This window comes from Eubalaena glacialis, chromosome 3, assembly GCF_028564815.1.
Source record: "Eubalaena glacialis isolate mEubGla1 chromosome 3, mEubGla1.1.hap2.+ XY, whole genome shotgun sequence".
In the NCBI taxonomy this organism is placed as follows: domain Eukaryota; kingdom Metazoa; phylum Chordata; class Mammalia; order Artiodactyla; family Balaenidae; genus Eubalaena; species Eubalaena glacialis.
Window position 1 is genome coordinate 153,397,178 of NC_083718.1, and position 24,581 is coordinate 153,421,758.

The 24,581-nt window shown below is 44.5% G+C and overlaps 1 protein-coding gene across 1 annotated transcript in view; it reads right to left on the bottom strand.

Annotated features, from left to right (window-relative positions):
* Positions 1 to 549: 549 nt before the first annotated feature.
* ELAVL4 (ELAV like RNA binding protein 4) overlaps positions 550 to 24,581 on the bottom strand; it is an 84,238-nt gene continuing 60,206 nt past the window's right edge. The window contains exons 3-7 of the mRNA XM_061186606.1: positions 23,359 to 23,462; positions 7,744 to 7,897; positions 5,593 to 5,818; positions 3,901 to 3,939; positions 550 to 877 (exon numbers count right to left, since the gene is read on the bottom strand). Coding sequence (XP_061042589.1) covers positions 550 to 877; positions 3,901 to 3,939; positions 5,593 to 5,818; positions 7,744 to 7,897; positions 23,359 to 23,462 — 851 coding nt within the window. The remainder of the gene's footprint in view (positions 878 to 3,900; positions 3,940 to 5,592; positions 5,819 to 7,743; positions 7,898 to 23,358; positions 23,463 to 24,581) is intronic.

Sequence of the window (24,581 nt, forward strand, 5' to 3'; positions counted from 1 at the left end):
ATTCCTCTTTAATTTGTGTGGGTTTTTTTTTTTTTTTTAACCAATCTGATTGGATCAACATTTTGACAAAAAAGAAAAATCTTTTTTTTCTTTCTTTGAATCCCATTACTTTGTAAAAATTGTTTTATTTTTATTTTTTTTTGTTTTTTGTTTTTCTTCTTCAAATGAGCGAATGGTCATCTTAAAAAGACCCACCTTCAAGGAAGGTAGTAAAGTTAGCTGGCTGGGTAAAAATCCCTGCACGTCGCTATCTATGTATATTATAGTCAACAACGACAGCTATGAAAGAACATTCAATGCATCAAAGGTATTTTTTTGTGTTTTTTTCTTTTTTTCTAAGCATTATAAAATCCTTTCCTGGTACACCTCAGGATAATCCAATGTTTTAATACTTAGGCAACACTGGCTTATAAAGTCCATGGTTGAATATAAGCCTTGAAAAGTTTGTTTCTCTCTCTTTTGTGTGTGTGCGTGTGTATGTGTGTGTGCGCGCGTGTGTTTTGTTCGTATATATTTATATATATATTTTAATAAGTAAGGATGGGAAATTCAGGACTTGTGGGCTTTGTTGGTTTTAAAGGAAACTTGCAACACTCGGTCTCCCAGGCGGTACCCGTTGAGGCTGGCAATGGCCATGGCTGCCTCATCATAGTTGGTCATGGTGACAAAGCCGAATCCCTTGCACTTGTTGGTGTTGAAGTCACGGATGACTTTGACGTTGTTCACCGCACCAAAGGGGCCGAAGAGCTGCCAGAGGACGCTCTCGTCGGAATCAGGGGACAGGTTGTAGACAAAGATGCACCAGCCTGTTCCTGTGTGACCAGGGATGTTCATTCCCACAAGGCTTGTCATCCCGTCAATGGTGATTGGGGAGAACCTGGGGGGACAAGCAGAAGGGGGGACTGGTCCAGACATCAGTCTGACCGTGGATAACACACAGATGCACAGACACAGACACGGGGCAGAGGCCTGAGTGAGTGTTTGCAGGAGAGTCTTCAGGGTTTAAAAACCAAAATACAAAAACTAATGTCTGTGGCATTTCTTCTAATGGGAACAGTTAGACTGGCTAAGGCACGTATATGCCAAGAGAAAGGCCTAGGTCAACTCCTAAAAACCACGAAGAACTCCCAGAGCAAGGCTCTGTCATACTATCAATCAAGTATATGTTCATAGGGTATCCCACTCTGACCCTCACCCTCCCTCCCCACAATAGATCGTGAGCTCTTCAGAGAAGGGGACCTACTTCATTCATCCTTTTGCTCTACTTATTTATTCAGTGGAGCCCATATGGGAATCTCACAGACATGACACGTAGAAAACAGTAACTGCTTGTTGATTGAATAGATGAATAACACTGGTGGATGTCGATGCTCGGGACATTTCATTTATTTTTTAAGCCAGTTTAGGAGATGGCCCTAGAAGTGCTCAAGTCTACCATCTTTGCAGTCCCTTGGCTTAACGGTTGTCAAAGATCTCTCAGTATTATCAGGCATGGAGATACATGAGATCTCTCGATATTATGGGGCATGGAGATACACCCATTGTTATTAATCCAATGGGTGGCTTATGTTTCATTTAGCATTTATTCAAAAGAGTTCCAAAAAAAACCCTGAGCAATAATAATAAAGATGTATCACTCCTTGATGCTATATTATCTGCAATTCATTTCTAAGCATCACAGGAGTGAGATTTCAAGTGGATTGTGCACTTATATATCTTGAATCACTGTACATTAGAAAAGCAGAAAACTGTTATTTGTCCTATTACAACTACTTTTGTATTAGGCTTCAAAATCTTCTTAGTTTTCACGTAATCTTGAAAAGAAAAACAATCCTTTAGATTCTATTCACCGTCTGATAAAATATGTATGTGATTCATGATGGATGCATCAGATGAAAACAATTAGGTTACCAGTGCCTACAGCAGAAAAAATATTTATGAACATTTTACTTTATACCAAACTCATACAGGTGTTTTGACTAGATACACTGACTAGTATCTTGCTTTTCATGTGGTTAGTTTTTGTTTTTTGGTTTTTTTTGAAGTGGGGGATAGGAGGAGAGGAAGCAAAAACTGGGGAAGTGAATGGATAAAGTGTCATTTAGGAATGTTTTTAAAATACGCATATATTATTAGAGATTCAAAAGTCCTATGAAAGAATAGTTGTGTATCTAACTAAAATTTAGATAATCAAATGGCTGCTGAAGATATGCTAAACATAGCGACTCAACAGATATTATTTTTGGTATTGTTCACTACGTCAGTCTTCCCTCTTACTTAAAAACAACAGGACAAAACCAAAAACATCATGGTACAGATTCTTAGAAGGGCAAACCCATGTCTAATGGTTATTTGCATTATTTCTGAACATTGTCTTCTCAACCTTCTCTCCTCCAACTGAGTCAACTGACCTCTTTCGGTTTATAGGTAGAGAACGGCTAAATAGTATAAGGCCAAAGCCAGGGCCAGCAAAGAGGTTTCAAGTAGAGCCTCAACTCTAGATGGTAATGTTACCTGGAGCACTTTGGTAGGAAGGACTCTGGATCCAAATCTGGGTTTAACAGGAAAAGAGAATGCTCTTATCAACTTGTGAAGTTTACTATGGGTGGGGAACTGGAGGAGATGGCGTGTGCATGCCGCATTGCAGTTGTCTTTCCTGACCTCATCTATGTATAAGCATCACTCTCTTCATAATATTTGGTGCAACCTCACAATAGTTCAAGAGGAGCAAAGGTATGGGACAGAGCTGGGAAAAAGTGTAAAATGCGTGGGAACAGGCAAGCAGTATGCTAGACACGTGGAGATAATTCACAGTTACCCTCATGGGGGCTGGGATTGAGATTCGAGAGGCTGGCACCCTGACAGTGAAGTCTGCAGTCAAGTTACTTTCTCCACTGCGTGCCAGTTTCCAGAGCAGTGTACCTACCATGCACAGCAAGTGGTGAAAGGCCTGCCTCATACAGGGAGTGTGACTTGGACTATTCAAGACCACATCTCTTTCCCTTGACTGCAGGAAGGGGAATTAAAGTGTGCAGCTCTACAGAGCAGGATGATGAAGATGCTATCTCCCTAGCAGCTCAGGGGGCTTATCAAAAGTACACGTGGGAATCTCATGGACACAGTGACATAAAGCACCCAACCTCCCGAGATTCAGTTTCCAGACTAGGTCTGGAACACCCTTGTGACTACATTCAGAAAGTTCCCCAAACCTTAACACCACAAAAAGGTTTTAAATAAAAGAAACAGCAAGTTTAAAACATACATACATATATAACCAAGGGAGGATTGCTAATAACTGCTAAAACCTGTAACAAAAGAAACCCCTGGTTGAGGTGCACACAGATACACTTCATTCTCAGGCTGGGGCCCTGAAATGCACTTTGAGCTGGGGGCGGGAGTCATAAGGTCATCCACGCACTTATTCATGCTTTGGCCAGGGCTGGTAGTCCGAAATCTAATTTTTCCACTGACAATCATAAGATGATTAGCAAAATGTTCTAATTTTGATTTGCTGGAATCTGCCCTCTTAACTGAATCTTGGCATTGCTAATGTAAAACAGTTGCTTTGCAAGTTTGCAAAATCATCTGGCAAAGAGTCACAGCCTTCCCTCTTAGGGGAGCCGCTCAGAGGACCAGATTATCAAAGGCTTGGTAGCTGTGGCACCTGAACCATAGGAGAAGCCCACCTGCAAATAAAAGAAAAAGTGAAACACACAAACACACTTTGTGTGCCCTAAAAGAAACAAAACCAACTGAGGTCTGAAAGTAAAAGAGAATTTGACATGCTGGTGGAAGAAAAAGGAAGAATTAAAAAAAAAGTAAAGTTAGTGAATTAAAAAAAAATTCTAGCCCCAGTCTGTGCCAACACGGACATCTGGCAATCTGTGGAGTTTTAATTACCTCTTTACGCCATAGGCCATATTAAGCAAATTGTCCAGCCTGCAAAGAGAAGGAGGGTCTCCGGGTTAATGCCTCACAGATGGCAAGATCGCTCAATGGAACTATTAATAAGAATGCTCCATTTTCAAAGAAGAAAAGCTCAAAAACTTTCCCCAGTGCTTAGGAGTCTATCCGCTGGTAGTTTCCCCTTTTCCTGCCTCCAACTAAAGTAATTCATGTTCAGGTCAATGCTAGAGTTTAAAGCAAGTGTCTAATGAACCTTCCTTTCTTTCAAGGTCTCAATTAATCCCACTCCCCCCACCTCTCAGAACATTTGTGAGGATTTTATTTTACGTTGTGCTGTGAACATTTTTAAAAAGGGGTGGCATCTTAAGTTGTTCACCTTTTACTGTAATGAAATTTATGAATAAAGGTCTCTGCTCCAGATTAACAATATAAGCACACACATCTTGCATATCAGAATGGATCTTTTCTCTTAGCCTGGCTACTTTAACTAAACCTTCTTACCACACACATTTTTTTTTTTTTGATGCGGGGGGAGGTTTGAGGGTTCAGATTTTTAAAAAATTAGCTTACTATTTACAACCTGAAAGCACTGCCCAGCAAACTGCCATTTTGTTATAATCTCCTTCACCTTCAGTATCTTACTTGGGGATAAGCTATTCACATCATGGGGCAGTAGTAACCATAGTTTCCACCATTAGAAGCCTGCTGGAAAGGTTTTTTACATAAATACTGCATGTACTCTCACACGAAATAAAAATTAGATGACTTGGACTCTTCATGAAATCATTAACCATTTCATGTTCAGGGGGCATGGGAGTACACTCCAGAGGCTGATTTTTCTCCTCATTGTGGCTAGATGGAAGGGCCTACTATCTTCCGATGTGATGTTTGAAAAAGAGAAAGACCCTTTCATTAAAGGGAAGTTGGGACATGGGCGGAATAAAATAATTATTTAGAATTATTATGGGTAGGTCAAGAATATTCCTATCTCTTGCATAACAAAGGTCAGACTGCCTACATGGTCAAGGTTGGACTGCCTACATGGAGAGAAATCTGCCTTTCAGAAATGTCCCAGGAGAAGGGGAATGCCCCGTTGCACCTGGAGCTTCCTGGGGGTTGGGTACCCAGAGGAAACACTAATAAGGCTTGGACAAAGTCTTCCTCCTTGTCTTCCCGGAGTCTGCTGACAATGTCAGAATAAAGGTAACACAGAAGAGAGGATCCCCTCTACCCCCACCAACCCAACAGAGTTACCGGCAGAGGAAGGAGGAGAGCAGACCAAACCATTCCCTCTGGCAAGGATGTGCCTCCTGGGCTACTCTTTTCTTTGACTTTATTAAAAGCCACTGCCTTAGCTTTAAGTCTAAACTGCTGAATGTGGTCACTTATCTGTGATTAACTCTTGTTGAAACTGAACCTTCTTATTTGGTTAAGTGCAGAAATTTTGTTTCAATCAAAGAATCTGAAGATTAATCACGGTCACAGCGGTAGTTTGAAAGGGGGCTTAGAAAAAGCATCTGGTCCAATCATCAACATTTTACAGCAGTGGAAACTGAGATTTGGGGGCAATTTCCCATAGTGATTCCTAGAGGCAGAGGTTCTCACCCCGCCCCATGGGCTGTGGGCTTCCCTGGCTCTTGTCCAGCACTCGTGTAGCAGGGCTCTTTCCCCCGTGGGCACGCCTACCTGAACCTCTGAGCCTGGTGGTGGAGTGGGCCGGGGTAGCGCCGGTTGGGAGACTGGTAGAGCTGGGAGAGCAGGGCCTGGCTGGACTTCTGGCTGGGGTTGTTGGCAAACTTCACAGTAATCGGTTCCGTAGCACCACTGGGCTTCTGGCCATTCAGCCCTTTGATTGCTTCTTCTGCCTCAATCCTCTTATCAAACCGGATAAATCCCACCCCTCTGGACACTCCTGGGGAAAGAGAAAGAGCCTTGATAAAGAGTGAACAAACCAAACTGGTAAACATCTCCGGGAAGAGATGCGCTGGGTCCCATGGATTTCCTTGGGGAGTCAGCCCACCTGCGGGGCCAGGGCTGAGCCTGGCTTCCTGAATCCTTCTCACCCATCAAAGTGCACCTGCCTGCATTTCTGCCATCATGGCCCTGGACAGTGACCCCCCCACCCACAGAACACAGGCATCTTTCTCATCTGTCCCTTCCAGCCGCCCCCCCCCCCCGCCCCCGCTCAGTCCTTAGGTCTCCCTTCAGTTGCTGTAACTGATCACCCACTGTCCAGTTCCTAGTCCTCCAATGTGTCCACCACACCTGGCAACTGAATAATCTGTTTGAAAAGCAAACTCTGACCATATTATACCTTTTAAAAACATCTTTTATACTTTTTCTGCACCTTTTCAATTTTTTACCTTGTGCATGGTACCTATTCCTCATTGCTCCCCACTCCAAACACAGAAAAACAAATGAACAAAAAACCCTTCCATAGCTCCATGCTGCGTACAGGTGAACTCCGGACTTCTGGGCGTGGCATTTAATGTCCTTGATGATCTGGCCCCAACCTCCTGTTGAACCTCACGTCAGCCATGCTGAACTGCCAGATATTCCTTGAACAGGTTATGTTCTTCCTCAACTCCACGCCTTAGGGTATGTCCTATCCATCTATTCTACAGGATACATCTTATTCACCTAGCATGCTCTGTCCCTCCTTCTTGCCAGATAACTGCAAGTCATCCTCCAAAACTCTGTTCAAACATCACCTTCTTGATGGAAACTTCCTTCCCAACAGTGCCCACCAGGCACAGCACGCCTTCTCCTGAACTCTCGTTGGGCAACGGACAGCCCTAGCAGGTACTCATCACACTGGAGTCTTGTACGGGCAGGACTGTGCCACCTTCATCCCTGGTCACTGGTGTCCCTCTGTGCAGCGTCTGGGGCAGAGCTGCCTTCAGTGAGGGTTTGTTGCAATAGTCAAATGATAAACACATGCTAAATGGCTCCCAGGGGGTGTTTTAAATTAGAGTAGGTGAAAACCTTCTGTCATCAAAAATGCAGCCTGGGGGTAAGTGCGGGGAGGGATAAATTGGAAGATTGGGATTGACACATACACACTACTATATGTAGTACAGATAACTAATAAGGACCTACTGTATAGCACAGGGAACTCTACTCAATACTCTGTAATGGCCTATATGGGAAGAGAATCTAAAAAAGGGTGGATATATGTATTTGTATAACAGATTCACTTTGCTGTACACCTGAAACTAACACATTGTAAATCAATTATACTCCAATTAAAAAAAAAAATGCAACCTGGGTGCCTTTCTTACTGACAGGTGGTGGCGGCGGTTGCTTTTCTTTATGATGGCCAAAGTATCACAGCACCAGATCCTCGGTTATCCCTGCACTGCTACTAACTAACTGGACAGAAGTCACATGCCCCGCTTTGGACCTCTGTTTCCTCATGTGCGAAATGAGGCAGTTTGAGGTTGCCTCTAACTTTACAATGCTATCATTGGAGCCAGAGCTATACATATAGGCTCTTTTCACATACAAAAGTAATGTTATTTGGTTGAGGGTTGAAAGAGACTTTGAAGGTCATTCAGCCCCACTCCCAGCCTGATGGCTGAATCCTCTTTACAACTCTGCCAAGTAGTTTAGCTGCTGCTGGAACAATTCCCACGATGGAGATCTCCTACTTCCCAAGATGGCCCATTTTAAATTTCGGCAGTTGATTGATAAAAAGTCTTTCTCTTAGGTCAAAAATCTGTTTACTCATGACCCATATCCTTTTTCCCAAGTAACCACTACCTCTCTGCTCCTATGGGTCACAAGGCACTGGCTGGTGACGCTGAGACACAAAATAACGACAAAAAAATACTTAACCTGTGACTTGATCCACCAGGATTCGTGAGGTGATGATACGGCCATATTGTGAGAAAAGCTGTTCCAGTTCCTTCTGGGTCATGGTTTTGGGAAGGCCGCTAACGTAGAGGTTAGCATCCCTGATTGAGGCAGAGCTTGGACGGGCATATGAGACCTAGGAAAAGGCAAGAGGTGCTAAATCCATTACAGGCAACACCCTCTGAGTAGAGACTGAGTCGACCAATGAGATGACAGCCCCGCGTCTGTCATTCTAACTCACAGTGTCAGTTCAAATAACTCTGTAGTTAAGATTTTTAGCTACTTTTGTAATAGTAATGAGAACCAGGAGAACAGCAATAGAGGAACAAAAGGAGAGTTGGCGATAACTTAAAACAAATGCACAGATAAGGGTCTCTAAGTGCAGAACAAAATAGCTACTGTATGGCAGCTGTTAAATGCAGAACTACCCACACATGGAGTTCTGAAGATGTACCTCCTGGATGTGGGCGTATAGATGATTTACTGTATCCAACACATAATAATCTTTGAAAAAACCAAAAAAAACCCGATGAAATTCTGCTCTGCAGATTTCTTTCCTTGCCAACCCCACCCCACCCCCATCCCCTTCTTGAACACATAAAAGCGATCAGGTTCTCTGCAAGATTTTTTTATGTCCCATCCTTTGCGTTGTTCCAATCTGTTCCCACAAGGTCTGCTCTCGCTGAATGACAAAGTGCTGGTGAAATGGGGCTGAATGAACATCTGCTTGTGAAACTGGATATGTGACCTTGTCATAACATCTGCAAGAACCAGTTGCCTTCTAACTTTGAGGTGGAGCAGATGAAACCACAATAAAAAAAAAATGAGGGCAGGATGGAAAGGAGGGAGGGAGAGGGCAGTGGAGAGAGAAGTGAGCCTCACCGATGGTTATAATAAGTAATAAGTTCGACTTTGTAAATTTGTCCTCCCGGATCTCTCAACTGCTTTTTTTTTTCCCCAAAAAGCTAACACAGAAGTGTAAACAGATCTGAAATTCCATCTGCAAGAAGCCAAATCTGTAGCAGTACACATAAGCAAAGCAAACCCCAGCAGTCATTAATTTTAGACTTTCATTTACTTATTTATTTATTTTTTAAGAAAACAACATCAGACATTTGAAATATAATTTACAGCTAGTCTAACAAAAGCACTTTCCTGCTAAAGCTATTTCTGGGGCGGTTATGGCTCAGAATAGACGATGAAAACAGTCATTTCAGAGCACATCTGACAATGTTGGACAGGAAGGGACCTATATGCCTTATTAGCATTTTTTAGTTTTATTTAATTTGTATAACCAATTCACAGGACCTGCTAAGACTACAGGGGTGAGTGAGTGAGTATGTGTGTGTGTCTGTGTGCTCTGCATACACAAAAGCATGTTTGCAAAAGGAATTATACATGTTAAACTGGACTTTTGGCATTAGGAACTAAACCTCCAGCAGGGAAGGAGACCTTGCATCTGAGAATGGGTCTAGCAGCGGATCACGCAAAGAGGCATGAAGGATGAGCAGACCCCCTCACCCATGGCACTCTTTCCCTTTCCATGCTGAGATGCCAGGTCCCTTTCTGGGTTCCACACCTAAAAATAGATGTTGACTCAACAGATAAAATGATGTGAGTGACTAATCTGCCTTGCTGGCCTCCTCCTGCCGATGGAGCAAGGCAGCCAGTCTGAGCATTTACCTCTTCTAGAAACTCATGGGTGGCCTCTGTAGGCTCCTTCCCAGCACATGGATGACATGCACAGAGGCCATTTCATGGAGGGTCCCTGTGTGTGTATCTGGGGGTGGGGACTGAAGGACGAAGAATCCCATGTGACTGCCAGGACAGGGCATCACTCTACACAAGGTTCTCCTACCCCTGTCCTTTCAGGTTATAACTTAGCAGAAGTATTTTTTAGGCATGAGGAGGGAGCGGTAGGGAGAAGGAAATAAAAACATCACAGTGATATGTCTATGGTAATGAGGGTCACCCTTGTCTCACCCCTGCCAATTACTGACAAATTAATTATCTGAATGATCTTCATGCTCCGCCAAAACATACCTTCCCACCTCTATGCTTTTGTTCATAGGGAATATTTTTCCACCTACTTCCTCAGGTCCTAATCCCACTCTTTTTAAGGCCCAGATCAAATGCCACCTTCTCTAGACAGCTTTTCCCTAATCTTACCTCCTCCTAAAAATCCCCTTCGCAGTGCTCTTGATGAACCGCACCCATGGTACTTAAGCCATCTGACCTTGATTTTCCATCTCTCTATCTAGTCTGCTGATCTCCTTGAGGTCATGGGTTGTGTATGTGTGTCTTATTCATCTCTGTAGTTCTAGCTCCCAACACAGAGCCTGATACTCGCAGGGTGCTGAACACCCACTGAAAGAGTGAATGAACACCCACGGATCATAATGAATGACTTGGGTATTAATGGCTCTTTGGGTTAATTGCAGCTTGGATTCCTCCACTTAAGGGGATCGCTGAGAGTTAAGCATTCTGTGTTTTCCTACTAAGTCATAGCTGTGTTTTCCTACTAAGCTAAGCGCTAAGAGACATGTTTCCCATTCTCCAGTATCTGGGGTTGGAAGGACTGAATCTTGTTCGAGAACTAGATTTAGAGGCCTCTCTTAGCAAGCATTTTCTGAGGATCTACTATGAGCCAGGCACAGTGCTGTATGCTGGGGATACACAACAAGCAAGAACAGGCGTGGTCTCTTGCCCTAAAGGACTTCCAAGTCCAACAGGGGCAACAGACAACACACAGCAGGTAGTCAATAAATAAGCTGAATGGAAGAATGGTGCATATATGGACCAATTATCATAATGCTGCAAGATGTGTGCCATTCCAGGGCTGTATATGTGGGGCTGGAACATAGAGAAAGGGAGGCTAGTCTCCCTTTTAATTAAGGGTTAAAAGGGCCAGGAAGGAGAAAGAGCTGAGGTGAGACTGGTGGTGAGGCAGGTCGTATCACAGTGTGTGGTGGGGTCAGGGAGCCATGGCCTGATGATAGCCCTCCTCTGTTGTGAGGACAAAAGAGATGATGAAGGTCAAGGGCTTAGTGCAGTGCCTGCCTGGCACCCAATAAATGCACAATGGGTAGTAATGACCTTGATCCCCTTATTTTTGGGCAGCTAGAGCTGGGGTACAGGGGAGAGCAGGCTGGGGACAGATCTGCTAGGGAAAAGGAGCTGGCACTGGAAAGTCAATGACAGAACCAAAACCATTTCCCCAAAAGAGGATTCTGACAGAGGCAGAATCTCAGCGAGAGAGGATTACTGTGACAGACCCCAGTCACTGAGCAGTGACACATCCCTAGGGTGAACAGCACCTCAATCATTCACCAAGCCTAAATCCTGCTTAGTTTTTCTCCTCTATTTGGAAACTTAGGTCTATTGTTCTCTTAGTTCCCTGTCTAGGAAACGTGCAGAAGTGGGAGTGGGCGAAAAACAACACAAAAAGGATCTTCCCGCATTCAACATCCAAATGCTTGCCCCAGTATCGAAACTTTTCAAGTTTCTTCATACATTTATTAAACCCTAACTGAGTGACTACAGGTGTCAGGCCCTTTGTTAGGCTGAAACATTTCTAAAAAAATCGCTGACTTTTAGCCCCTCCAGAGAGTCCGCCATTGCTGGCTTATTAACCCCGCTAGAGCCCGAGGCTTCCAACGCTGGAGGAAGTGCCCTAAAGAACCCTGTGCCTCAGACCATCAGGATCCTGCTCACTTCTTTCATCCAGAACCTCTGAAAACAAGACTGGTATTTCTACGCCCGCACCAATCTTGCTCTGGAGCTCAGGAGCTGCAGTGGGGAGATGACCCTTCTCTCTCTGGGTAAGGGTGGCCCAAAGGCAGGTGATTGTACAAATGATCTGGATGGAAGATTTGCAGTCACTCCAAACTCCTTATCCCTCCCCATCCCTGCAGGCTCACAGTAACCCCTACTCTCTGCAAGACTGACAGTACAGCTCAGAGCTTATGAGACATGGGCTGGCTCCAATACTCACCAGCTTTGTGATCTTGGGCAAGTAATTTGATCTCGATAAGTCTGTTTCTTTACTGGTAAAAAGGGGAACAATTCTCCTTTGATGGGTTATTGTAAAGAATTAAGACGACAGACTTAATGTGTCTAGCACATACCTAGAGTTTAGTATCAACTTGGTAAATATTATTATGTGATGACTCAGACAGGCTTTTGTGGGTCAGTCTGGGACTAGCCCCCATTGGGACACGCCTTCCAATTTTACCACACAAGCAAACATCTGGAACACTACCAGTAAGCGCCTACAAAGCACTGCCCTCCTCCATCGGACGGGTGGGGGTCTGGATCACCCTTTACCACTTCGCAGCCATGAACTTCCTTTAGCACATTCCTACAGATTCCACTGCCTCACATCCACAAAGCACTTTCCACTTTCCAAAATGACTTCACAAGGCTGCTCTCTGCGGTAAGGCAGGCACCGTCATTCATCACAAGATGGGGCAGCAGGACCAGGGCTGGGGCTGCCCCTTGCGACACAGCACTCACAGGTTCCTTCACCTGCTCACCCAAGCCAGGGCTTGGCAGGGTGAGAGGAACATCACGGCCTGGGGAAAAGCTTTCCTGAGTCATCGGGCAACACGTTGGTCCTTGTCTGACCCGCCATGGTACAGAAAAAGAGAACAGTTGGAAAGCAAGATAAAGACATGATCTTGGGTGCTATGAGTAGGGTAAGATGAGAGGAAAGGGGCTTCTTGAGGAAAACACTGGTATTAGAAGATGAGCGTTCATTCATTCCTCCCCTTTTTGAACGCTTACTGTGTGCCAGGCCCTGTGCTGGGAGAGTTTTGGCTTTAAAGGTTCCACAGTCTGGTGAGGGAAGTAATCAAACAAGTGGAGAGTGTAATACAGAGGGCTGCTCCTGACAGGGGGAGACTCGTTTCCCACGCCCGGCGCTTCCTCCCATGCGGAGGATATGCCCCCTGGAGTAACAGTTCAGGCCTCTTTGTACCCCTGCAGCCCCTCTTCTCTGGGGAAGTGGAGCAGTGGCTCTGAATAGGCTTCAACAAGGGGAATGAGCATGTGGGCCTCAGACTCTGCCTGCTTCCTCCCTTCCGGGAGCCAGATGCCAGCCGGAAGCCCACTTTCTACTCCAGGCTCTAAGTTCTATGGGAGCCGCCTATGCTTTCCTGTGGGGAGGCCTATGGGGTCCAGAGCACCTGTGACACAGTATGTCAATCTGTCAAAGTGTGGGGTTCCATGTTAGGAAGCCCACTGTGTCCATGGAATCCATTTGGGCCTTAATCATTAATAAAGAACTTAGGATTCCGTAAGTTTTTCTCTTTTTGTCTTATCTCTCAATTGCTTTAAAACTTGGATGTACAAAACAGGGGTGTCATTTGTTGGGCCCTTTTGAATTACAAGGATCTCTACCATTAATCGGATGTTTTCATGAGCTAGGCATTCTATTCACAAAACTGCTAATCTCCACAACCATAATTCATGGTAAGTGGAAATAAGGGTGACAGGTGACGCTGGTGATCTCAGCAGAAAGCATTATCCTTGAAATCTGTTTCACAGAAACTTGATGTTGGAAGTGACCTCAAAAGTTCAGGGCAGGATGTAAGACAGCTGGCCAACCACCTTACACATTTCCAAAGACAGGAAGCTCACTACCTTACGAGGCAGCCTACACCATCACTGGCCATCACTGATTACTGGAAAGTTCTTCCTTCTGCTGAGTTCAAACCTGTCTCCCCCGTAGCTTCCAACCTTCTCCTATTTCTATTCTGGCTCCACACACTAGGAGCATCCTTCCTGACCTCAACACCCCTTATCTTGTGGGTCCCACTGATAGGTGATAGAGCATCAGACAACTGTATTTTGAGACAGGTCACTCCAAGGAGTTTCTCATTTATGTTACTTTAACTGAAATGGAGCGTCTATTCTGGAATGGAGACAGGGGTTAAGAGCAAGCGTTTTGGGGTTAGAGAGATGTAGATTTAAATCCTAATCACTTACTAGCTATAAATGGTAAGGCTTGAGGTAAGTCACTTACACTTTCTGAGCTATATCACTTGAATAACCTAGTTTAGAAGCTTTCTAATAGAGCTATTAGAACATAAAACAAGCGAATACATATACGATCCTTAGACACTATGCCCGGCACACAGTAAGTGCTCAATAAATAGTGGCTTGGATACAATTGTTGTGTACTTAGGCCTTATGCCAGACACTGGGGGTACAAAGATGAATACAGCAGTCCCTGACATGTAGGACTATTAGTCTAGCAGAGGAGACACACTCCTTTCAGAAGATCAGGCTGCAGATTTTCCCCAGTCTGTTGTAACACCGTACTCTCTGAGTGAGCAGAAACTCCCTAGAGCAAACAGATCCCTGGGGACAGACATTCCAAAGAGACCAGGAGGATGGCAGCAGAGAACAGACTCTGGTGCTTCCAGGGCCTTCTAGGAGCACACCCTCCCCGGGACTTCTGATCCCACCACTAGGAGCTGGGAAAGAAGAAGGAAGCCAGCTGGCTCCTAGAAACAAGAGTTTTGATTGTGAGGATCAGCTTACCCCTGTGCCTGTGGCTGCAGCCCTGCCCACAGGCAGGACAGGTGTCTGCTTATGTGGCCCCACTCCTCAAACTTCCCCCACCCACCACCTGATATATGATCTATGATTGATATGATATTCTTTTACCATGGGCAACCTGATGGTAATGTTTCTAATGAGTTCTGATTGTGCTACTTCTTGCTGCTCAAAACCTTCGGTGTTCCTCCAGCACCTTGTGATGGAAGCTCAAATCCCTTACCTGAGCATCCAAGGCCCTCTGGGATCTGGCCCAGCCTCTCATCTCCTGCTAACCCCTCTAAGCACCCTATGCCCCAATTCAAACAAAATGTCTCTGGTTCTTACTACCTGTTCATCCTCGTGGCAAAATGAACTCCTGCCCATCCTTCCAGGCCCAGCCTGAATGCCACCTCCTCCATGAAGCCCAGGCACAAATGACTGCTCTCTCCTTGGACTCTACAGATGATACACATTTCAGTGGCAGCAGCTATCACACCCTGCCTCCCATCACAGCCATCTGTGCTAACACCTCATCTGCCCAAATAGTCTGAGCATTCTAGCGGTCTCTGCAGACCCTCTGTGGCATCTAGTCTCAAAGCCTTACGTAGGGCAGGAGCGCACTAACAGTCTCTGAATTGAAACAAAATGTGTAATATACTGTATGTAATGCATTTTAGCTCCTTTCCCAGGCACTGACTCTGATGTGGAGAAGGAGCTAGAGGGAACCACAGATTTGAAGCGTATCCAAGAATATCATGAGAGTACTTCTGGCACAGAGTAGGCTGGGTAAATAATTCTTTTAAAAAATGGTGTGGTGATAGAATTCGTGTGCCTTAAAACTGCTTTTAAAAAGTCCATCTAATTATCAAGGGGGATTATTGGTATGAGGACCTTACTGTCTGTCTAGTGACCCCCAGAAGGGAGAGATGTGCTAAAGGTTTTATGGCCTGGTTAGCGGAAGAGCTGGTCTCAGACTCAGGGTTTAAGACACCGAGTCTCCTCACTAAACTTCAACTCCTGAATCTTGCTATACTGGTAAGACTGCTGTGGCCACTTGGAAGCTCCATGATACTTTCCACTATACAAAGTAAGACTTAGATTCGTTCTTTATGTATCTCTGAAACATGTAGATGGGAAAAAGTCTTCCCCTCTCCCCATGTAATTTTTACCTTAGGGGTAACCCTATTCACTATCATCTTCATGCTGGGGAGCATTACTCAAGCAATCCACTATAAGCCAGGATTACCTATAAGTGAGATATTATTAGTTCCATTTTCCAGACGACAAACTCTAGCTCAGTGAGGTCAAGTACTTGTCTAAGGTCACACAGCTAAACTAAGACAAAGCTGGATATGACTAAGTTCTGGGATCTTTCCACTATGCCAGGCTATCGTGGACAGTGAAATAGAAGCCGTGTACTTGGCACAAACTGCTACTTTCCCTGGAAAGTTACCAAGCTGGAGAGATCACGCTATAATATTTTATTAGTTAGACTTAAAGTTGGAAGGAACCATTCTGTAGATGAGGAAATAAGTCCAGAGAAATCAACTAAGTTGTCCAAGGTCATCCTAGTAGTTTCTAACGGAGCTGGACCGGACTCTCCATCTGAACTCAGAGCTCTTTTGAATGGACAGCAAGGGGGAAGGGGAGAGGGATGTGGCCCTATGACCTTTGACAGACCAGCTGATCTGCTCTGGGGCTTCATGGTAACCATGGAGAAGTGATCCTTTATTCCCCAGGGCCGCTGATGTTCTAGGCCAGCATTGTCCAACAGAACTTTCTGGAATCAAGAAAACGTTCTAGATCTGTGCTGTCCAACATGGTAGCCACTAGCTACAGGTGGTTATTGAGTACTTCAAACATGCCTAGTGTGACTGAGGAACTGAACTTTTCATTTAATTTTAATTATTTTAAACTCAGATGTAAATAGCCATATATGGCTAGTGGCTAGTAGACAGAACAGCTTGAGTCCCAGGAACAACACAAAGTTATAGCATCTCAGAGCTAGAAGGAACCTTTAGAATCATTTAGTCAGACTCCAGTCTGGTATAGGAATCCCTCTAAGTCACCCCTAATGACTCCATTTGCATGTGTCTGACAATCAGGGACTCACTACCACCCAAGGCAAATGATAGACACATAGATTCTCTTTCCAGATTCTTGACATATAGGATTGAGCTTCAGAGTCACTTTTTTTTCCTCTAGAGCACGGAAAAGCAACCATTGTGGAGTGAATATGTGAGTGCAGCACCGTTTGGCCATCTTCCTCATTTGCCTCTGGACAACCCTTAGAGCATCTGGTCTTTTCAAAACGTGGAGCTGAGAAATGGACACAAGACACCAGGGATGGGTTGACCAGAGTGGACAAGAAAGGACCACTGTTTCCTGGGATCTGGAGTCCACAATTCTCCTAAGACACCTGGGGTGTGCTGAATTTTTTTTTTAAGCAGCTCACATCACACTGTGGGATCTTGTACACTTGTAGACAGCTAAAGCCCCCAAGCCTCATTCCACACACTTCTGAAAACTTAAGTGTCCTTGTAACCTGCGCCTGCCCAACTTTCTTTTGTAACCCAGACACAGGACACTGTGGATGACCTTTAAGATACTGGGAACATAAGAGCCTCACTGGGCAGAGAGTAAGGGAACTGTATTTCCATCTCTCAAACTCCTACACCTGTATCTGAAATTAATCACTCAACGGAAGTTAACAGGATGCTAGGAAGCAAAGCAGCCAAACGGAATGTGTCACAGGAGAGAAAGTGCCTGGTACAACTGGGGTAGACGGGTCTCCTGTTTCCACTGGTGTTGCCACCCCCTCTCTTCACTCCTCGGGGATTCAGTGATCCAGTCGCCCCTGCTGACCTTGGCAGGGAAGCACTTCCACACCGGCTCTGACTACAGCCATAATGGGGGAGGAGAGAAAATGCCTTTTTATTATTAATGAGACCGAGGGAGGTAGTCTATCATTTCTGGGTGGGGTGATATCTGCCAGCAGAAAATGATCTGCTAACTCTCCGGGAAGCATTAAGAGCAGTGATAGGAGACATAATTGCTTATGCCGAGAGCAAAGAAAAGATGCCTCAGCGGAATGGAGACCTTTAGCAAGGCAGGTGGATTGCGGGCAGGCGGAGGGAGGGAGGTAAGGCTCCCTGATGACCCCTGGCAAGAGAAAGAAGCAGGAGGGGCAAACTGGAAACTGCAAAACTCAAGTGTGGAAAGACCCCCTGGAGGCGCCGTTAGTGCTATTAGAAGAATAACGCGAAAATGGAGAAATGGCTAAGCAACATCAGAGCAAGAGGCTGAAATAAAGGAGCTGCTCTCCTTCCCGGAGAAGCGAGGGTTTTTTCCCCTTCTGAAAAGACTTCACTCACACACCTTCCCCTCCTCTAGCTCTGCTCCCTCTGGAACCAGGCTGTTGCCTCGTGATAAAGCTTCTTTTTTACTCTCTCACCTCCTCTCCTGACTGAGTGCCAACCCTCCTGGGTTCAGTCAGAGTGGCAGTTGCAGCTTTTTTGTCCCCTCATCGCGACCTAATCCTGAAATCACTCACACCTCCAGTTTGCACAAGAGCTGTGCTCTGGGAATGCTTTCTTTAAATTCATATTTTTATAATTTGAGTAATAGCTTAATGCAATGATTAGGAAAAGAAAAGCCACAACATCATTTGTAAATGTAATGCAATGAGAAAAGGAAGGAAAAATATAAAAACATTAATAGCATGGAGCTGGGAATGGCTGACATTGCCTTCATTACATGGTAATGAATCTTCCGAATTATTTATAAATAAGCCTGTTTTGCTTTTAAAATGAGTCAAAAAGCTCCTAATAGAGCTGAGGAAAACCAAAGTCTAAGGCTGACAAAAACTTAGCACAGCAGCCTGCAAGCCGCTGGTTTCGTTCGTCAAACAACCTAAGTGACGCACCAGTGCCAGATGAACCTACTTGGAGCTTTACTTTGACCAGATCCCTCTCCTGCTCACACCGTGCACAGCTCCCTACTCCGGTTCCTCTACCCCAATCAAGTGGGAACCCCTGCAGCCCTGTGGCAGCCCCCATCTCACTGCATTAGAGGTGCTCCTTCGCATGTTTGTGGCTCCCATGACAGACGAGTTTCCAGAGGCAGAGCAGTGAACGCTTCTCTAATTCTGCTCCTCAAACTCAGGTTAAAACCCAAACAGGTGTCCCACTACACTGAAAGGTTTAGGATTCTAAATCCTCAAATTCCATTTTGGATCACTTTTTACTGAAGGCTCTCAGTGTAACTTGTATATCAATCCAAACTTTTGGTAAACATATCCCTCTTTTGAAGCTACTACAGAACCATCTACTTTTCTTTGTTCCTAATTAATGCAACACAGAGCTGGACTACTGCAACTGCATTCAACAGAGTGCTTCTTAGAAAGAGGCTGGAATTCAGAAGCTGCTCTTGTAAATGCCCTCCAGAGGTTCAGGACTGGGACGGGCATCCACTGTGGGGTCCAGGAGTACTGGGAATCATCTTCCAGAATCCACAGCCATTTTGCTCAGTGCTTCTCAGCATCTAAAGTGATCTCTGTTGGACACAAACGGGCGGTGGGGTGGGGGGTTGGAAGCTAAACAGCACTTCCAAGGCCCTAAACAGGGCAAATAATCTCCACTGGGTTTATGGTTGAAATGCTGAGAAAAGACCCAATTTTGGGTCTTTGGCAGGCTAGTCAGTGTAAGCCCATGGTCCATACCCCATGCCTCTCTGACTCACATGGATGGAAGAATCTCCAGGGCACTGCCATCCCTAGGTCACCGAAGTCCTAGGACCTAGCTCAGGGCCTGGAAAGCAGGGGTCTAAGAAGATATGATCTGAAGTCAGGTCTGTCTCCTGATTGATGGCAGAAGCCCCGAACCACAAGTCTGTTTACTGAAGAACCTGGAGGAGCCATGCAATTCATCTGTTTGCTTTTTATATATCTTCCCTCACCAGGGAGTATAACCCATGTGTGCACAGAGCCAAATACACACCCACACACTCACAGAATGCATGTGCTGCTGAGCAAGCAGGCAGTGAGACATTCCAACACTGACGACCTATTGCCAGTTATTTTTAAAACATTTTTTTCTTATTCCAAATCTCACTTACTCACTGTGTCATCCTGGATAAGTCTCTTAACCTCTCTGGGCCTCAGTTTCCTCAACTGTATAAAGGAGAGAATCACTATTTTAAGAATCAGAGCCGATGTGTGTAAAGCATCTAGCCCTAGGGAAGCTTCAAGGGTTAAATGTTATTAAACGTGCGTAGGGGTTAGAATACTGTTGGACACAGAGTAAATACTCAATATAAGGTATCATTACTATCATTATTATTATTATTTCCTTTCAAGGTCATGCTCACATATTAAGTAGCTCCTCTTCTGGAAGAATCTTTCACAGCACCTTTGGATGCTAACTCAGCTCAACTGCTGGCCACTTGTGTGCCTTCGGACAAGTCACTTCATCTCTGAGCCTAAACTCTAAGAGGGGTGGGAACCTGGCCACTTTCTCCCACTAAAGAAGTTATAATCCAAAGAACAATTCCTCTGCAGTCATGTGTTTGCAGACATGTACTAGATGGTTCCAAGGAGATCTCTGTAATGCATGCTTCCAATGAAGATACTTGTTTTTTTCCCCCAGATAGGCAAGTTATCTGCAGTCATCCACACTACTTAGAGGGGCTTATTTAATGAAGCATTCTCTTTCTCTGCTTTGATGCTGTGTCTACGCTAAGATTGTATTCTCCTTGAGGACAGGGGCCTGGTCTTGCCCTCCACGTGCCCTCAGTATTCACACACAGTCACATTACATCCCTCTTAATAAAGGGGAAACGAACAGTTGTTAACAGGGAACCATCATTTGTGGGCACCTTCTACTAGCAGCCTAGTAATGAATCATTCACTTTCAAAATGCAAAATAGTGTTTGTGTATTTAAATTTGAGTTCAGAGGCTGCAAACTGCTTCTCCGTAAGTCATCTCTTAAGTTCTGTTCGGCTTGCCTACATAATGCTCTAAAAATTTTTGAGTTGGTTTTTAACCTTTAAAAATTGGGAGATTTGGCATAAAATACCTAGCTTTTGGTTTCTATTGAATAAGTGGAAGATCTGACAATGATCTGGGTTTAAATAATCAGTAGTAGCCGAAGAACAGCTGCCCTTTTAAGTGCTCTCCAGCTCACTATAGTCTCCACTACTCCCTCAGGGCTTTCTAGAACTATCCCTGAATCTAGCTGTTCATCATTAACCTTCAAAGCTTAGGAATTAACTCTTGGTTTGCCTGCATCTACGTTGTACATTACATTTGAAGTCGTGTGTTTTGCAGGAAGCAAAAGGAGGGACAGACTTGACCTAAGTTTGCAAACATGTACTACATGATTCTGAGGAGATCTCTATGATGCATGCTTCCAAAGAAGATACTTGTTTTATCCAGATAGGCAAGTTATCTTATTCCTTCATGGGAATAAGAGCAAAGAGATAAATCTCATGTCACTTATCAAAGCAAACTGAAGCAGAAGAAGTAAATAGTGGCCTGAAAGGCAGAAAAGTAATTTAAAAAAATTAATAAATGATGAGACTATTAACAGCACACAAAAAGGGTTTGCTTTTTTCCTTCCCTTTAATATGATTTTTACCTGAAACACTGTGTCCCTTTAGGAAAGGGAAGAAAAGTTAATAAAGGAACCTATCACTCAAACTTAATTTTTAGTATGGCAAATAAACGCTTTAATGAAAGGGCTGAAATCCCCAGGTTTGCACATTAAATTTTCATTCATCGTAGAGAATGGAAATTATTGATTCAGCCGTGGCATCATGCATTTTGAATCCTACAGTGCCTCGGAAGCCCACGTTGCTGCTGGGTGCAAATGTGTTGGCAGCATTTTGATGCAGGGTGAGCACAGGGTGGGTGAGGGAGTGGGGAAAGGGATATAGAGATGGGAAGGAGGCTGACTGGTTCTTCACAGAAAGAAAATAATCAATGTTCCTTGTTTCTAAGATCCACTGAGACACAGCACTTCTTCTGATGGCATCATGGGCCAGGGGGGGTGCACTCTGAGATCAGAAAAGCCGGATCCACTCAGCCTTTTGGGAATCTCCAATGGCTTCATGGAATACTTTATTTTAAAAAAGCAGAATGGATGGCTAAGAATTTGACCCTAAGCTCCTAGGGAGGTTTGGGTTTTAAGAAAACTGTAGAGGAAAGAAAAGCATCTTTCTCAGTTCAAGAGTAGGGAAGAGCAAATGTCTGACATTCTAATGCTGAACTGGATAACACAGAAAAATCAATCAAACCCACAAATACACCTCTCAACCTGCTGTGGCCTCATCAAAGAATCAGGTGACAAGAGCATCCCATCTCAAAGCATTGAAAATAGGTATGTTTTTCCTTTGAAAGAAATTAATGCTCCTGTCTCTCAGAGGACTACCCCATAATTAAACAACTCTCGATTATTTCTCCCTTAGAGAACTCACAGGGACTGATTCTAAGCTGAGACTGAGGCAACCTGTGTCAAGCCCATTTTGGGGTCTTTGTGAAGCCCAGACTGTATGAGATCAGGAAAGCGATCATCTTTAGAAAATAAGCTAAACTAAACTGCAAAAGTAGAGTGGCTTAAAAGAAAGGAAAGAAGGAAGCAAGGAAAGAAGGAAGGAAAGAAAGGAGGAGGGAGGGAGTGGAGGAAGAAAGAAAGAAAAAGAAAGAAAGAAAGAAAGAAAGAGAGAAAGAAAGAGAAAGAGAGAAAGAAAGGAAGAAAGAAAGAAGAAAGAAAGAAAGATAGATATAAAAGAAAAGAGAGAGAAAGAGAAAGAAAGATAGCCACATAATATATTCCAAAAAGAGAAGGTTTCTGTTTTGTTTTGTTTTTGTTTTGATTACCTCCCAGCTAAGATTTTCTTACCCCAGTAGCCTCCTGTCAGTCTGGATGTTGGAAAAGTAGCTCTGTTGAACCAAAAAGTTCTGGTTTTGTGTTTTCAAATGCTGAGAGCTGGTGCCATCTATAGATTTCCATTCTGGGAGAGGTTTCTCTTTTGTCCTACTTTGCGTCAGACCTGCTGTCGTGAGGATAAGAGCGCCCAGGAGACACCTCCCCATGGTTTAATAGGCTATGAAGGATGGGACTCATTAATCAGCTGGCAGCTGCCCCCAAACCGGATGCTGCCTGGAGGTGGGGGAAGAAGGGAGAGGGAGGCTGAGGAAGAGGCAGGCTCCATCCAGGAGACCACCACTGGCTGTCAGGGGGCAGCGGCCGAAAGCAAACAGCACCACCTCCTCAAGGATCCTCCCAAGGTCAAGTCTGAATGGAGAGAGCGACTATCCAGCCACAGAAATGTCCATTTGGAGGAGCAGGCGCTGGGGGACTGTTTTTCTTTTTGGACGTGAAACAACCCCTCCTGAGATATTATCTACCAGTCTGATTATTTTTGGATTGCTAGAATGTTTACTTTTTCATTCCTCCCCAGATGCTATGGTACCTGTCCCTCTTACACCAGTGCATTTCTTTTTAACTGATTTTTTCCTTTTCAAGTCTTATTTAGGAGGGTCCTCTTCACCTTTAGGTAAAACCAAGATGCTTGGCCTCGCATGTGAGGCCCCGCCCACCTCCTATCCTCATCTTTTCATCATCTCCCTGCTCAACCTCAGGCCATAGTGTGTTCTATATGTCGTTCCCCACTCACAATGTTTATATACATTTTCACAGCTTTGCATGTGTTGTTCCCTCTGCCTGGAACAGCTTCTTCCCTTGGCTCTGCTCTGACCATCTTTGCAGGCTTGAGCTCACAGGCATTCTTGATGGGGGTAGTCGTCCCTGGCATCTTACCTGCTCTCTGGATTGGAGGTCCCACAGCTTGTGGTCCCCTCCCTCTACTCAACCCTCAGCTCTTTCTTCTGTAATGATCTGTGTCCCTCACTTAGTACAGTGGATGGTAAATGTCCTTTGAATAATAAATAAAGAATGCCACTGCCAGCTCCCTCGTAGCCTGAATTTATTAGATCAAAGGAATGAAATTTAACCAGTGCCTCCCAAATAAGGAGCTAACATGTAACCTCTTACCTTTATGGTTTTGGTCTGGAGTCTGAGTCCATTTAAAGTGTTGATGGCTTTCTCTGCATCCTTTGGATCAATATAGTTAACGAATCCATACCCTAAACTCTGTCCTGTGGAAACATTTTTTAAAAAAGAGAGAGAGAGAGCTCATTATCTTTATAGAGGTAACACTTCCCATTGCAGTGCGTCAAAACCCTCTAGTACATGGTTCCTTTTATACTAGGGTTTACTCCCAGGTTGAGAAGTTTCTAGTTCTTCCATCTCTCACTCTGGTCAGCCTTTAAACTCACAGGAGCTGCGCCAGCTGGGAATGGGTAAGTGCCCCTGCACGTCCACACCATATACACACAAGTGTCCACTTAATTGGGAAGAGGCAGGGCAGGGTTGTGGAAAAAGAGCAGGTGTGGTTTGTTAGAAGAGATCTGAACTGGAGTCCTGGGGCTTTTCCTATCAGCTGTGTGACGCTGAAGAGAATTCACTTAATCTCCTGTTTTCCCCCGACATTTCTTCTCTGCAGATAACAGCACTTGCCACAGACAGGTTTGAGAGGGTTAACGAGATATTGAGCATGGAATGCCTACCTAGAACATAGTAGCTGCTCAACAAAAGACAGCTCTGCTATGCTCAGTCCTGTAAAATTGGGACAAGTGCTGGATGCAGTAGCTGTGTCTGCTGCCTCAGTCATGCCAGCCATGCCTACACTCAGAGGACTGTAGCAAGATCTGAGCAGCAAACACTGGAGACATTTATAGTGAAGGCATGGCCAGAATTTAAAGCAGTTGCAACAAATCATTCATTGCCCTCATCATTCCCCCAGCCTAAGAACAATAAAAAAGGGGGGGGGGGTTCTACTGGAAAGAACTGGGGAGCTCCTAACACAAAGGAGAGAGTGCAAATACACTCTGCAAAGAGGATTTAGCTACTTTAGGTGAAGATGGCATCAACTTGTCTGAAAAGAGAGGTAGCAAGTGACAGGGCTCCCCCTCTAAGTGAAATAAAAATAATGTGCTTGCGATCGTGCCACTGATTATAAATAGTCCATCAGCTCTGCCATGTGTCATCAGCCAAAAATATCATTAGGACACTTTACATTTTCTGACATACTCTTTAAGAAATACAGAGCTTAGGGTGGCTGCAAAACCAGCTTGAACTTCCCAGGCAATGTTATTGATTTGTGGGCGGCAGCAGAGCCGAAGGGGAGGAAAATGACAGGACGTCACATGTCAGGA